Source organism: Phalacrocorax carbo, unplaced genomic scaffold (genome assembly GCF_963921805.1).
Source record: "Phalacrocorax carbo unplaced genomic scaffold, bPhaCar2.1 SCAFFOLD_36, whole genome shotgun sequence".
In the NCBI taxonomy this organism is placed as follows: domain Eukaryota; kingdom Metazoa; phylum Chordata; class Aves; order Suliformes; family Phalacrocoracidae; genus Phalacrocorax; species Phalacrocorax carbo.
Window position 1 is genome coordinate 1,440,725 of NW_026990495.1, and position 13,780 is coordinate 1,454,504.

At 52.5% G+C, this 13,780-nt stretch overlaps 1 protein-coding gene across 1 annotated transcript; it reads right to left on the reverse strand.

Annotated features, from left to right (window-relative positions):
* Positions 1–12,128: 12,128 nt before the first annotated feature.
* On the reverse strand, positions 12,129–13,753 carry LOC135311318 (E3 ubiquitin-protein ligase RBBP6-like). Its single transcript, XM_064440441.1, has 2 exons — positions 13,740–13,753; positions 12,129–13,251 (listed from the first exon to the last, which is right to left on the reverse strand). Exons 1-2 carry the CDS (start codon positions 13,751–13,753, stop codon positions 12,129–12,131), a joined length of 1,137 nt encoding a protein of 378 aa, XP_064296511.1.
* Positions 13,754–13,780: the final 27 nt, after the last annotated feature.

The window sequence follows — 13,780 nt, forward strand, 5'->3', positions numbered from 1 at the left end:
CCCCACTGTGACCCGCCACCTGGGCGGGGAGGGGGGGGCAGGGCGTCCCCTGGGGAGGCACGGGACCGGCTCATCCCTGGGCACGGGGGTGCTCTCATGGTGCCTCCAGGCCCCACTTTGCCCTCATGTCTGCGTGGGACCTCGCTGTCACCCTCCGGTGTGTGCCCATGTTCAGACACCCCGGCACGCCCCCAGGACTTCCCTGTCCTTTTGGCACACTGCAGAGCGCTGCCCCTGCCCCTCCATGACATTAAATGTGTAAGATTCACCCAAGCTTTACAGAAAGTCACCTCAACTCTTGTCTACCTCCCAGCAAAGAGGAAGACCTCGTGCAGAAAAGAGGAAAAAGGAAATGAAACGTCTTCCACCCAGATTGCCCTGTTAGGATTTGGAAGCTCCCAGAAATGAAGATTCCGGTCTCCCTGGTTTTCTTCTTCGTCTATTTTGTGACCGTGATGGAGAAGACCTTCTTACACTTACAGCCTTTCCCCCACTCTGAAAATCTCTTCCAGCACTGGCCCACTCGGGACTCCCTGGGAGGCCTTCCTTGCACCACAGACCCCTCCGCGGGACCTTGAGCTGCCCCCAGGGGATGGCTGTGTGGTATCGCCGGGGCACAGGAGCCCTGGGCTGGTGCGGCAGGGCTGGTATAGTGCTCTGTATGGTGCTGTGCTTTGGACTTGGTATGAATATAATGCTGATAACACACCGATGTTTTGGTTGTTGCTGGGTAGTGCTTGTACTAGTCAAGGGCTTGTCTAGCTTCCCATGCTCTGCCGGGTGCACAAGCGGCCAGGAGGGGAGGGGGCACAGCCAAGAGAGCGGATTCAAACTGGCTAAAGGGATATTCCATATCATGTGACGTCATGCCCAGTATGTTAACTGGGGGAGCTGGCCGGGGGAGGGAAGGGGCAATCGCGGCTCGGAGACCAATGGCACTGGCTGGCAGGTGGTGAGCGGTTGCATCACCTGTTGTTTGGCTTTTTGTTTTTTCCTCCTCCCGAGGGTTCATCTCTCTCTTTCTCTCTCTTTCTCTCTGTGTCGTTAGTTTCATTTTCATGCTATTACTACTATTATTATTATTGTTATTACTGTTTTATTGTAATTATTAAACTGTTCTTATCTCAACCCACAAGTTTTCTTACTTTGGCCCTTCTGATTCTCTCCCCCATCTCACAGGGGTGGGGGGAGTGAGCGAGTGGCTGTGTGGTATTTAGTGCTGACAGGGCTAAACCACAAGAGCACCTCTCAAGAGTCCACTTGCTGCTTTCAGTACCAGGGAGATAAAAGCCTGACTATCTCTCCGTAGTCTGTCTAAATCTGTCTTTAGTCAAATCTTTAATTCTGTTTACTTTATCAGCTCCTTTCTGTTTAAAAGATTTCCTGCACGATTATGCCTTGTAGAAGGTGAACCTCATCGGTGGCAGCTTGTACTTGGCATACAGTGGAGGAGAGTGTTTTATTTTAATGGTGAACCTTATCGGTTTTATTTTGTTTGTTCAAAAAAAAAAGAAAAATCCCTCTTTGTGTGTGTGCAGCCAGTTCTCAAGGGAAAGCAGGTGGGAGCTGGTACAAAGGAGCTGTAACATCCAGCTGCAGACTGCAGAGGAGAAGTCTCCTCTGATGTAAGGAAGAGGGATGCAAGGGATGAGAGACGTGATGGCTCTGGGGAGGTGCGGTGGGAGGTTGTCCATACTGTGTCAGACCTCAAGGGACACCTTCTCCGACCAGTCCAGATCACCTTAGGAGAGACCCTGGATCAATACCTATTGGAGAATGCTGCCATCACCTCTTCTTTAAAATGAAAAACAATAAAATGCACCCTTGAAAATAAAACCTCATATTTATTAGGAGCTCTTTCAATCTTTTCTCCATAAGTGTAGTAGGAAACTTCTCTAATTAACTCTACACGACTAGAAGAAAATTAGAGGAAGAGACAGAGCTCATTAGGGCTTGCTTTATTTTCATGAGACCCATGGTGTATTTGGCACCGGTTCCTTGAACCTCACGTACTGAGAGGAGATTGAACAAACCTTTCCATAAATCAAAGTCAGAAGAAGAAAACTGACGTACCTTGAAGCATTAGTGTGTCCCACTGAGGAGGGCCGTTACTGAGAAAGGCTCCCCAGGGACTCGTTAGGGCAGATAATTGGAAGCTGTGATTGCAGGGAGGCCAAGGTAATGTGCCGGCAGCTCAGATGCTAAGAAAAGCCTGCGTTTGATTCATGAAGCAGAAGGGCCAAGCCCTGAGCCCCAGCCCGGGGAAGGCAGATCCTGTCCCTCACACAGCGCTCAGGGCCCTTCCTGGGGCAGGGGGCTGTGGGGTGTGTGATGGTGAGTGACAGTGCCCAGCCTTACTGGGGTGTGCAAGGGGACAGGAGGCCCCAGTGCCTCAGGACAGCACGTCTCCTCATAGGCAGAGACGATTGCCAGAGCCACGGGGATAAAGCTTGGGTTCTCTTGGCGACTTCCAGCCTTGCCAGAGCTCTCGGGCCCTGCAGCTGCAGGGGGGAGGAAGGCTTTTTCCCCTCACGGTGTGGGCTAGAGAGTGTCACCGCGGGTTTTTGCCTTCCTCTGCAGCGCTGAGCACGGGCCCTTGCCAGGGCTCCTTTGGGCCGCATGCCTGCTGCTCCTGCTCCACCAAAGTGGCCCTCATGCCCCGCGCCCGGGGGAGGAAGCTTTCTCGACTCCCAGGACAGGCCTCCAGGGTGGCCCCCGGGCCTTGCTTCTTGTCCGCTCGAGCACTGAGCACAGCCCCTTGTCAGGGCTCCTCTGGGCCTTTCCCCTGCTTCTTGCCTGCTGCTCTTGCACCTCCCAGGTGCCCCTCGTGCCCTGGCTCTCCCTGCCTCTCTTGCCCACGGCAAGTTTGGAGCAGAAGCCAGCTCTGCTCTTCCCTTGGCTCCGTTTCCCCAGGGCTTCTTGCTGGTGCAGAACAGCCTGTGCTTGGAGGGGCTCCAGCCTTGCTGCACCACCAGGAGCTGCCACTTTTGAGCTCTCCCTGCATGCCAGGCAAGCACTGGGCAGGCACGAGAGCGCTTTCCATGCATCACTGCCCAAGAAGGACAGCCTTCCCAGCATCTGAAAAAGAGAGTTCATCGCACCTTTTTTTCCCACTGATATGTAAAACCCTGTTTACTTTTAGCATAGATTACTATTGCTTCTATGACTAGATTCCCATTACGAAAAGCAACAGTTAATGAACTGTCAAAGATTAGACAGCTCGCATATTCTGAACAAGTAGGCCATCTTCACTCAAGCTTCACTCAAATTTGGTGTTTAAGGAATGAGAACACCTTACAAGTCTTCTTCCAGAAAAGTCATATCCCAAACTCTTGAATCGTATTGAAACCTATCAAGACGGCAGATTATCAAACTGAAATATCACACTAAGGAATAAGAAGCCATTATCATCTCTGAGAATCAAGCACCATTTAGCAGATTTAAAAGAGACTTCTCCAAGAACAGTTCTTACGTATATGCACCATAAATGTTCTGCCATCAAACTTCAGTACTGCCCTGACAGGGTCAACACGTAGGACCAGGAAAAACAGCACGGTTAGAAACGAATGATGAAATGATGCTCAGCCTTTGGTGTAGAAAAGAAATTATAGTCACAAGACATTCCAAAGTATAATTTAGACAGAGAGAACACTCCTGTGCAAGGTGGCTTCCAAGTGCCTGCACAGCTTCTCACTCACAGATACACCCTTGAGCCAAAACGTTGCTAGTGAGCAGTTTCTGCAACAGCCACACAACCCGTTTTCCAATGCAGTGGCGTAAAACAAGACAAAATTAAGGCACCAAACGCAGCCTCAGCCTGAGCTGAAAAGTGCATTCCAAGTGCACTAATACCCTCCGCTCAGGTTAGAACCAGTATCTCTTCTGCCTCTGTAGCTCCTAACTACTGATACCTGCAGGAAAATGTCTTACAGCCCTCGGGCAGAACGTGGCACTAAGTTCCACCTCTCTGTAACAGCTTTTATACCACGGTTACGGGGTTGCAAAACTAGAAAGAGCTATTGCAAATATGTCAAGAGAATTAGAAAAAGCCACTAATGAAAGCGCAGAGAGGATCACAGCCCTACACGAAGAAATCAAATTGTTATCACAAATGGTAAATATGGAACCGATTAGACCTAAACCAACTTTTACCAGCACAGGACAGAGTATGTGCATTACTGAACAACAGTGTTTATGCTTTATAGGGTTTTTATGTAAATCAGGAGCAGAAAAAATGAAACTGCTAGAAACTAGATAAAGACTCACCTAAAAAGATCACATTGACTAAGGCAGGGATTACCCCTCAATCTAGGTGGGTGTTAAGGAGTTTCAGCAGGCTGTCCGCACAAAGGCTCTTTCCATTATTCGCCAGTTTTCTCCTTCCCTTGCTCTTTGTTCATTCAGAGTCGCCTCACCTACGCTGCTGCTGTGAGGCTCAGGGAGCAAATATTGCATGTCTTCCAACAGTCTAGTTGTCTCCTTAGATGACTCTTTAATTATATTTATATCTACCTTTTTGTACCTATCACTCTAAAACATTCCTCATAAGACTATCCCTCGTAGAAACGTAACCTCATTGGACGCAGCTTCTACTTAGCGTATGGTCGCAGAGTGTTTTTTCTTGTTTATGAAACTTTACGATGTTTTACTGGATGCTGTGCCTGCATACAGCCAGTTCTCTAAGGAAGACGGGTTGGGAGTTGGTGCAAAGGAGCTGTGGCATACAGCTGCAAACTTCAGAGGAGAAGCGTGATGTACGGAAAAGCGACGCAAGTCACAGGTAGCTGATGAGAGAAATGCTGGCGCTGGGGAGGTGAGGAGCAAGGTTGTCCGTACAGTGTTGGACCTTAAGGGCCTGCTTTTCCTAACTGTCCAAGCCCCTTGAAGAAACACTCTGGATCAATATCAACGGAATATACATTTCTAAACTGGAAAGTCGTAAATATACCTTTTAAAATAATTTGTATTAGATGCTCTTTGTAATCTTCCCCTACAAAACCTCTCCATTAGCTGCCTAAGTCTCGAGGATTTGAAAAAAATTATAGGATGAGACATGGCTCATCAGTATTTTAAGGAGCCCCCCGGTGTATTGGGGCTGAGTCCATGAACCTCAGATACTGTCGGGACACTGAACAAACCTCTCAGGAAGTCAAAGTCAGAAGCAAAACCCAAAGTACCTTGAAGCATTCATTAATGGGCCCCACTAAGGGCTGTTACCGACAAAGCCTCCCCATGGACTCGTTAGAGAAAGCAATTGGAGGCTGTGGTTATGGTTTGAAAAATGCAAAATGCAGGCGTCCCTGATGGGGAGAAAACCCTTTAGCTAGTTTCATGAAGCAGAAAGGCCAAGCCCTGACCAGAGCCCTTGGGAAAGTAGAGCCTGAAAACCTCACAGTGCAGATTCTCCTCCTGAGCCTTGGTGGCAGAGGCAACTGCCATAGCCAAGGGGACAAAGACTTTGGTTGATAGCCAAGGGGCGAAGACCTTGGTTTCGGTGGGCCTTTTAGCCTTGCAAGAGCCCTGAGCCTGCAGCCTGTCCTGCTGTCATGGTTCAGCCTCAGTCGGCAACTAAACACGCAGCCGCTCGCTCACTGCCCCCACCCTGTGGGACGCGGGAGAGAATCGGAAGAGCAAGAGCAAATAACAAAGCTTGTGGGTTGAGGTAAGAACAGTTTAACAATTACAATAAAATAATTAGAATAAGAAGAATGATTATGCTAATAATAATAATAATGATAATATAACAGAGAGGAAAAGGGAAAAAGGGAAAAAAACAGAAACAAAAACGATACAACCGCTCACCACCCGCCAACCGACGCTGCCTGTCCCCGAGCCGCGATTCCTGCTTCCATCCCCTGGCCAGCCCCTCCCAGTTAACATACTGGGCATGATGTCAGATGATATGGAATGTCCCTTTGGTCACCACTTTGAATCCGCTCCCTTGGCTGTGCCCCCTCCCCTCCCGGCCGCTTGTGCACCCGGCAGAGCATGGGAAGCTAGACAAGCCCTTGACTAGTACAAGCACTACCCAGCAACAACCAAAACATCGGTGTGTTACCAACATTGTTTTCATACCAAGTCCAAAGCACAGCACTGGGCCAGCTGCAGTGAAGAAAGTTAACTCTATCCCAGCTAAAACCATGACACTGGGAAGCCATCACGGGGCTGAGGAATCATTGCTGGCATGGAAAGCCATCATCGGGATGAGAAATCACCGTGGGGATGGGAATCCATCGTGGGGATGGGAAACCCTCACCGGCATGAGAAATCAGCACTGAGGACAGGAAATCAGCAGCAAGATGGGAAATCATTGAGACGGGCAGTTGCTGTGGCGTGACGGGCACAACAGCAGCGACGGCCTCATTCACCGTCGCCCGCAGCGACAGCCTCATTCAACACCTTCCATCTGGCTGCCCTGCGAGGTCTTTTGAACTATCGTGATCAAGACAGTCTTATCCTGCTCTACCTCATTTGCCCATAAGGATAGTAAAGGAAGAAGCAGCTCCCAGAAGCTTCAGCAAAGAATTTGGCAAGGTCTTCTGGCCTGCTTCCATGGTCTCAGGACCCAGCCGCCCTGAAAAACCGGGCAATTGCTGAAGCACTGTCACTGGGGGAAAGGTAATCCTGGCAGGGGGAGACTGCGACCACCAACTCAATTGGGGGATGAAAGGACTACCCCGCCACTCCTCCTGAGCACGCGCAGTGAATGAAAATCACATTGTACCTTTAAACTTAAGCAGAGACTATATTGACCAATGGAAGAAGGGGATGCCCAGCCAGGTCAGTGGTTATGTATTAGGTAGGCGTGGTGTGTTAACTTTCATGTGTAAATGTGAAAAAGGAATTATGGTAGGTGTGCACGCCAGGAGGAATTCTCCCCCGCGCACCCGGTGCCGAATAAAGCAATGCCAGCGCTTTAATACTCCCGGAGTTGAGGAGTTTTATTCCCAGCTTGAAACGCAATAAACCTGCCTGGATTCACAGACCTTTGTGCACCTTGTTGGTATAAATGGATAGCGACATGAGCTCTGGAAAATGTACCCCAGCGTCTGCACCCACCGATGCCACTTAACCCTTGGGTGCAAAGGGGTGGCAGCTTGGGCTGCTGCCCAGGCACCCTGGCACTGATCTCTGAACCCATGTTTCACTTCAGCCTCAGGTGAGCTCGTAATGGTCCCTTGGGCAGGAGGAGCAGCTCGTTACAGCACTGCGGCGCTGCAACGCTCAGCCTGGCTCACAAGTCAGCTAACAAGGCCTGGTGCTGCAGGAAACAGTTGGCAATATTTATTGTGTGCTCCTAAACGGATCCTACTCAGAGGCTCACGTGACCACATCTCTGATCAAACTTGCCCCGAGTATGAAAACTCCCACTGAAGCTTTTCCTGCTTCATCGCTTTGCTCCAGCTCAGTATTGAGCCAGGAGTCGCTTTCTGCCTGCTAAGGGAGCAAGTTGTGTGCAGATGCACTGAGGGGGATGTATGGGGGTTCCAGTCCCCACTATCATTTTTGCAAGACCCTCACTCAGCCCAGCACCGCATCAGCTAAGAGTCGCTCCTGTGCTTGGCTGCCTGCTTTGCTAAATACGACAGCTCAGATGTGCAGGCGAGTGGCTTGTACCAGCACGCAGGAGAGACTGCAGGGGGGAAGGGAAGCGGCTCGTGCCACCACAGCCCGTCTCCTGGCATGCTCTCCTCCAGCAATGTCCCCCAGTGGGAGTCGCGAGGGGCCTCGGCCCCAAGGGCCTTCGGACAGGCATTTCACAGCCTGTCCTGTCCCCATCTCCCCATAGAGAGGCAGAAGGGTCTGCTCAAAGCATTCATGCCTGCGGCCAACTTTGCTGGCAGCAGCCTGCATTTATCTTATTTTAAGACTATCACCAGGCTGCACTTTCAGAGAGAGAGAGGTTAGCAGCCTCCCTGCCAGGCAGGGCTTTGGAGAGGCAGTGACGGGAGAGAGTGGTTTTGGCCATGCCAACGCCCCCAGGGGCTGTGAGGACCCCCAGTCTCTACCCAGGACAGCTGGGTACTCGAAGCAGGCTGCAGGCTGGCGGCTTTGCCTCGGGGTACGCTGTGGCAGCCCTGCCGGGGCAGGGGGTGCTGCCCATGAGCCCTGTGAGTCCTGAGGCTGAGGCAGAGCTTTGCCTGCAGCTCCTGTGCTGCCCCCGCCCCACGGAGCCCTTCAGCCCGCTCCCGCCGCCTCCTTGCAGAACACGCGCTTCCAGGGCCAGGAAAAGGAACCGCCCGGGTGTCTTTCGCGACGCTCGATGCCCCCCGGAGCCGCCGTGGGAGCGCGGCCGGGGGGTTCTGAGGCAGCTTTGCTCTCCTGGGGATGGGAGAGGGCGCCTGCTTCACCCCGGCACTTGGCGGGGGCCGCGGCCCCCCCTGAGCGGCACCAGCCGCCCCCTTCCCCCTCCCGGCGGAGCCCTGCCCCCCTGCCCCAGCCCCCCCGCGCAGCCCCGGGGCCGGGCGCGGAGCGGAGCGGGCGGCGGCGGCGGGGCGGGCCGGGGCGGGCGGCCGGGCCCGGCGGGGCCATGGGGGCCGCCCCGCGCCGAGCAGCCGCAGGAGCGCCGCGGAGGGGCCCGGCCCGGCCCGGCCCGGCCCGGCGGGGCCATCGGGGCCGCTCCGCGCCGCGGCGGCGGCTCCCGCTGCTGCTGCCGCTCGTGCCGTGCCGGAGGCGTGCGGGCGGCCTGGGGCTCCGCCTGGGGCCCGGGGCTGGCGGCGGGGGGCGGCGGGGCGGCGGCGGAGAGGAGCGGCGGGCAGCCGGCAGGTAGGGCTGCGCGGCCGCGCACACGTGCTCCGCGCCGGGGCGGCGGGACGGGGGGCGGCGGCGGCGGGGGATGGGGTGAGGGCTCAGGGCCGCGAGCCCCCCCCTCTCGGAGAGCGGCAGCGGGGCGGGCGGAGACCGCCGGAGCCGCCTGCGGAGCGGGGCTGGGAACGCGGCACCGCGCCGCGGGTGACCCTGCCCTCGGCAGCGGGGAAGAGCCGCTCCCGAGGCGGTCGCTGTCCCCCGGGAGCCCTCTCCCAGCCGGGGCAGCGCATGCAGCAGCCGGGATTCCGCCCGTGCCTGCGGCGGGGAAGGAGAGACGCCTCCGCCCGTGCGTGGGGCGCGTCGTGGGCTGCATCAGAAACGGGGCGGCTGCGGGTGCGGGTGGGAGAAGGGAGGGGGGTCGTTTCTAGCCGCATCTTGGGCGCAGAAGTGGAGTTGGGCGAGCTCTGGGTGCGCACGTGCGGGCTCACAGCGTAACCACCGTGGCTGTGCTTGGAAGGGAGCAGCGTTTTCCTGGGTAAAAAAGTGGCTGTCGGCCGAGCCCAGAGAGTGGTGGTGACCGGAGCTAAACCCAGTTGGCGGCCGGTCACGATGAGGGTTGCCAGGGCTCAGTTTTGGGGCCCCTCCTGTTTAGTGGCTTTGTCGGTGATGCGGCTGAGGGGCTCGAGTGCACCCTCAGTAAGTTTGCAGGCGACAGCAAGTTGGGTGGGGGTGTAGGTCTGCTCAAGGGCAGGAAGGCTCTGCAGAGGGACCTGGACAGGCTGGATCGATGGGCTGAGGCCAACTGTGTGAGGTTTAACAAGGCCCAGTGCCGGGTCCTGCCCTTGGGTCACACCAACCCCAGGCAGCGCCCCAGGCCTGGGGCAGAGGGGCTGGGAAGTGCCCGGCGGAGAAGGCCCTGGGGGTGCTGGCTGAGAGCCGGCTGGGCATGAGCCAGCAGTGCCCGGGTGGCCAAGGAGGCCACCAGCCCCCGGGCTTGTGTCAGCACTGGTGTGGCCAGCAGGAGCCGGGCAGGGATGGGGCCCCTGTGCTCGGCACTGGTGGGGCACTGAATGTTATGTTCAGTTTTGGGCCCCTCAGGACAAGAAGGGCCTGGAGGGGCTGGAGCGTGTCCAGAGAAGGGCCACGGAGCTGGGGCAGGGTCTGGAGCACAAGTGTGCTGGGGAATGTCTGAGGGAGCTGGTGGGTTTAGCCTGGGGAAGAGGGGGGCTGAGGGGAGCCCTTCTCGCTCTCTGCAACTGCCTGAGAGGGGGTGGAGTGAGGGGGGGGTTGGTCTCTGTTCCCAGGGAAGAAGCGATGGGATGAGAGGAAATGGCTTCAAGCTTTGTCAGGGGAGGTTTAGATTGTATATGAGGGAAAATGTCTTTACTGCAAGCGTGCTCAGGCATTGGCACAGGCTGCCCAGAGAGGTGGGGGAGTCACCATCCCTGGAGGTATTTAAAAGACGTGTAAGGCGTGGCACTTCAGGGCATGGTTTAGGAGACTTGGTAGTGTTGGGTTGACGGTTGGACTTGATGATCCTAGAGGTTTTTTCCAACCTTAACAGTTCCGTGATTCTATATTCAAGTATCACTCACCATGTTTTAAGTAGCTTGCAGTAAAATGGATGTTCTGGATTTGGGGATTTTTTGTAATGAATCTTCTTGACAATTGAAAAGTAAGCTGTTCAGGTGACCTAGTTGAAAAGAAAGCGATTAAGTAGAAAGGGAAAGGCTGAGCTGGCAATTTTTGCCTCTGAAAGGTCATGGTCATGACAATGACTTTTGTGATGAGGCAGATGCCACGGAAACACTGGTGGTCTTGTACCTAATCTTAGGGCTTTTCAAGGCTTCGGTGTCAAATACTACCATGTCATGCCATAGCAAAAAATATCAGCTGTGAGAAATAACGATTAATTCTTGCATTGGTGAACTCTGAAGGCTGCACTTGGAAGCAGCTCAGAAAAGTCTGGCTGCAAAAGCAATTCCCTAAAGCGCGGTGGTAGTTCCTCACTCAGTGCTGGTGCTGGCACACCAACATCTATTTAGAAGGTGAGATTTGATCTCCAGACGTAAGGTCTTACTTCATTTTTCTCCCTCAGGCAAGTGAAACAAGCAGCGCCTGTGAGGACGAATGGCCCTCTTCCATCTCTAACCAAATGGGCAATATTGCCCTGGCTCTCTGGGAGAATTTTGTTTAACCTTGACCACCACAGTTCCTGTCTGTGAGCAACAGCTGTGTCTTGTTCACTTAGTCACACCAAGCACACATAAAACACGTGGCGCGACAGAACGTCAGCTGTGCCCAGTGCAAACATAGAAGAGAACCCATGAGCCTAATCTGAGAAAGAAATTCTGTATTTGCTTGTATCCTGCTGACTTCTAAATGCCTGCAAAGTGTTTCTTGGATGGGATTGCCTCTCTGGAGTAGGGCCTTCTGCCAGAGAGATCTAAAGGTAACGGATTTAACTAACTCCTCCGTTTTTCCCTTCTTTTTCTCCCTTCCTTTCTGTCTTTCCTGTGTGCCACTGAACTGTTTTCTCCTCTGTTCATGTAAAACTAGGTCTCATCTAATACTTTGCAGCTGTCGAGTCCTGAGCCAGTAAAGCACTGTGGGAAGTCAGCACGCTTCCAGCTGGCAGAGGGAAAGCTATACCCATTAGTGTCACAACGGGAAGGTGAGTGTATCTTTCCCCCCGCAAAGAGTATGAGTTGTGTAAGGTTTGCTCTAGTACCAAATTTAGTAATTCCAGAACATAAATCAGTAAATAACGGGATAGTAAGAGAATTAGGCAGTGGCAATGGCCCCAGGGCCCTAGCTTTTCTTTATACGCCTGTTAGTGTGCATAGTTAATGTGCATTCTGCTTTCACGGGGAGAAGGAGAGAGAGAGGACTCGTCAAGAGAGATGCAAGGCTTCCACCCTGCCTATGCCTACCCACAACCCAAAGCAGGTACAGTCAGAGCAAACAAGAAGGGAATGGTTGTGCTTTGTCTTTCATTGACTTTAATTAGTTCTAACTAACACTGAGTCTCCCCTCCTACTCCAGGAGTATTATTTTTCTTATTTCCTAATCATTTTTGAGACATCTCTGTGATCTCATGGCGAGACGCTAGTTAGAAATGTAACACAGACATGCCAGGGAACACACGAGGCTAAAAGAGTGTTAACTTTATTGATGAACATGCGATTTGTGTTTATACAGGTGCGAGTAAACAAAGAGAACAATAGCCATGCAATTGCCCGTATTCCAGAAATGGCTCTAACTTGGCTGATAAGGCACTCCCCTTCTATCCTCCCAACTAGCAACTACTCGCTGCAGGACAGCATCAAAACACCCTCATCCTTTCAAGAGGAAGGTGTTTTAACACTGCCTGACTTTGGCTAGTCCTCCTTTGCCTTTTTCGCAGGAGGTTCCAGTCGAGGAGATTTGTCACGACCCGTGTCCACCTTCTCGTTGGAACCTTCAGCTGGTTTTACTGTATTGTCCGTCTTAGGAGGAAGAGCCACTTCTACTTTCCGCTTGGCCTTGTCAGTCTTTGCTTTTGGCTTATCCTTCTCTTCTTCCTCCTTTTCAGACCCCAGTCTGAAAGCACTAGACTCTGTTTCCATTGGCTCATTTCTCACAGGGGTGGCATCGTCTCTGCTTGGGAGCCTGAAGACAGACTCCGCTGTAACACCTTCTGCTGCAGCTGCCTCTCTTGGTTTTCTCGCACCTTCCAACAACTCAGCATTTGGAAATCCTTCATTCCGGTGCTTTTTATCTTTATTGCCTTTGTTGTCTCCCAGTGGTTTTTCCACCTCTTTCTTTTTTGATGTTTCAGGATCTTTGATGCCACGGCTCTCCCTTCCACATGGTTTTTCAGGGCAATTTCCAGCTCTATGATGGTTTCTGTGCCTCTGCCCAGCAGGATAATCCTGCCTACGTCCCTGAGCACATGGCAAATTCTCTCGTCTGGTGCCAGGTGGACCAAACCTACCTGGAGAAAAGTCCTCTCGGTTTTGTGGAGGTGGAGGTTGACAGCCAACAGCATAGCCCTTGTAAAACTTCTCACTCCGGTGCCTAGAGTTCCCTCGCCGTTCTCTGTATCTTTCCTTTTCAAATGGATCCCTACAGTCACGGGATCTGCCCTCGTAAGCTTTCCTATCATATGGTGGAACCTCTCTGGACCTGTTAAAACACTCCCTTTCTCCTTCCCCTTGAGGTAGAGTCCGTTTAGTTGGAGACTGGCCCCTAAACACCGGAGACCTTGACCGTGAATGGTATCTTCTGTGCGGGGGTGACCTTAGCCTTGAATGGTGAGAGCCGCGTGACCTTGACCTGGAGCGATAGTTACGACTCTTCCCTTTGCCTCTTCTTGGATACGGCGGCAATCGCGGGGAGGAACGAGACTGGGAACGATTGAATGATCGAGAGTAGGAGTGAGTGGGGGAAGAACTGGATCTTGACTTGGTGTAGGTATACGAACTTCTACAGTAAGATGAAGCACTGCAGGGAGACTTGGACCTGAAAAAAAACCACACACAAAAAGAAAGAAAAAAGGGTCACACTCCCCAACTTTTTTCCTCTCAAATTTGGTTTGCTTTGTTTGGTTTGGTTTGTTTTTTTTTTTATCCTCTCTCCATGTGTTTATGTAATGATGCTGCTGCAAATTGAAGAACTTGTTAGCATGTAAAGTTTCTGCTTCCAAGTTTCTAGCCTGGCTTTCCACTTGATCCTATAATTATATTTAATTTTCGTATGTGATTACGGTTTCCCCAGAAAGTGTTGGTTTTTGGCAGTCCCCTTGTCAGTCCTGTGCTGATGTTTTATTTTAAATAATCTTAGTGCAAGCACAGATCCCTTTGTTAAAGGCCATTCAAAGTAAGCCATTTCAAAATTAATTACCGCTTGTGTTCCCCACAACTACCTGTGCGTACTTATTCATTGCAAATCAGCTGTTGCAGGAGTTACGTGTTACGGCCTCCTTTAACCAGTAGTAGTAGTACAGTTACCGGTAGTAATGCATTGAATTTCTGTGGGACACTTACAGTTC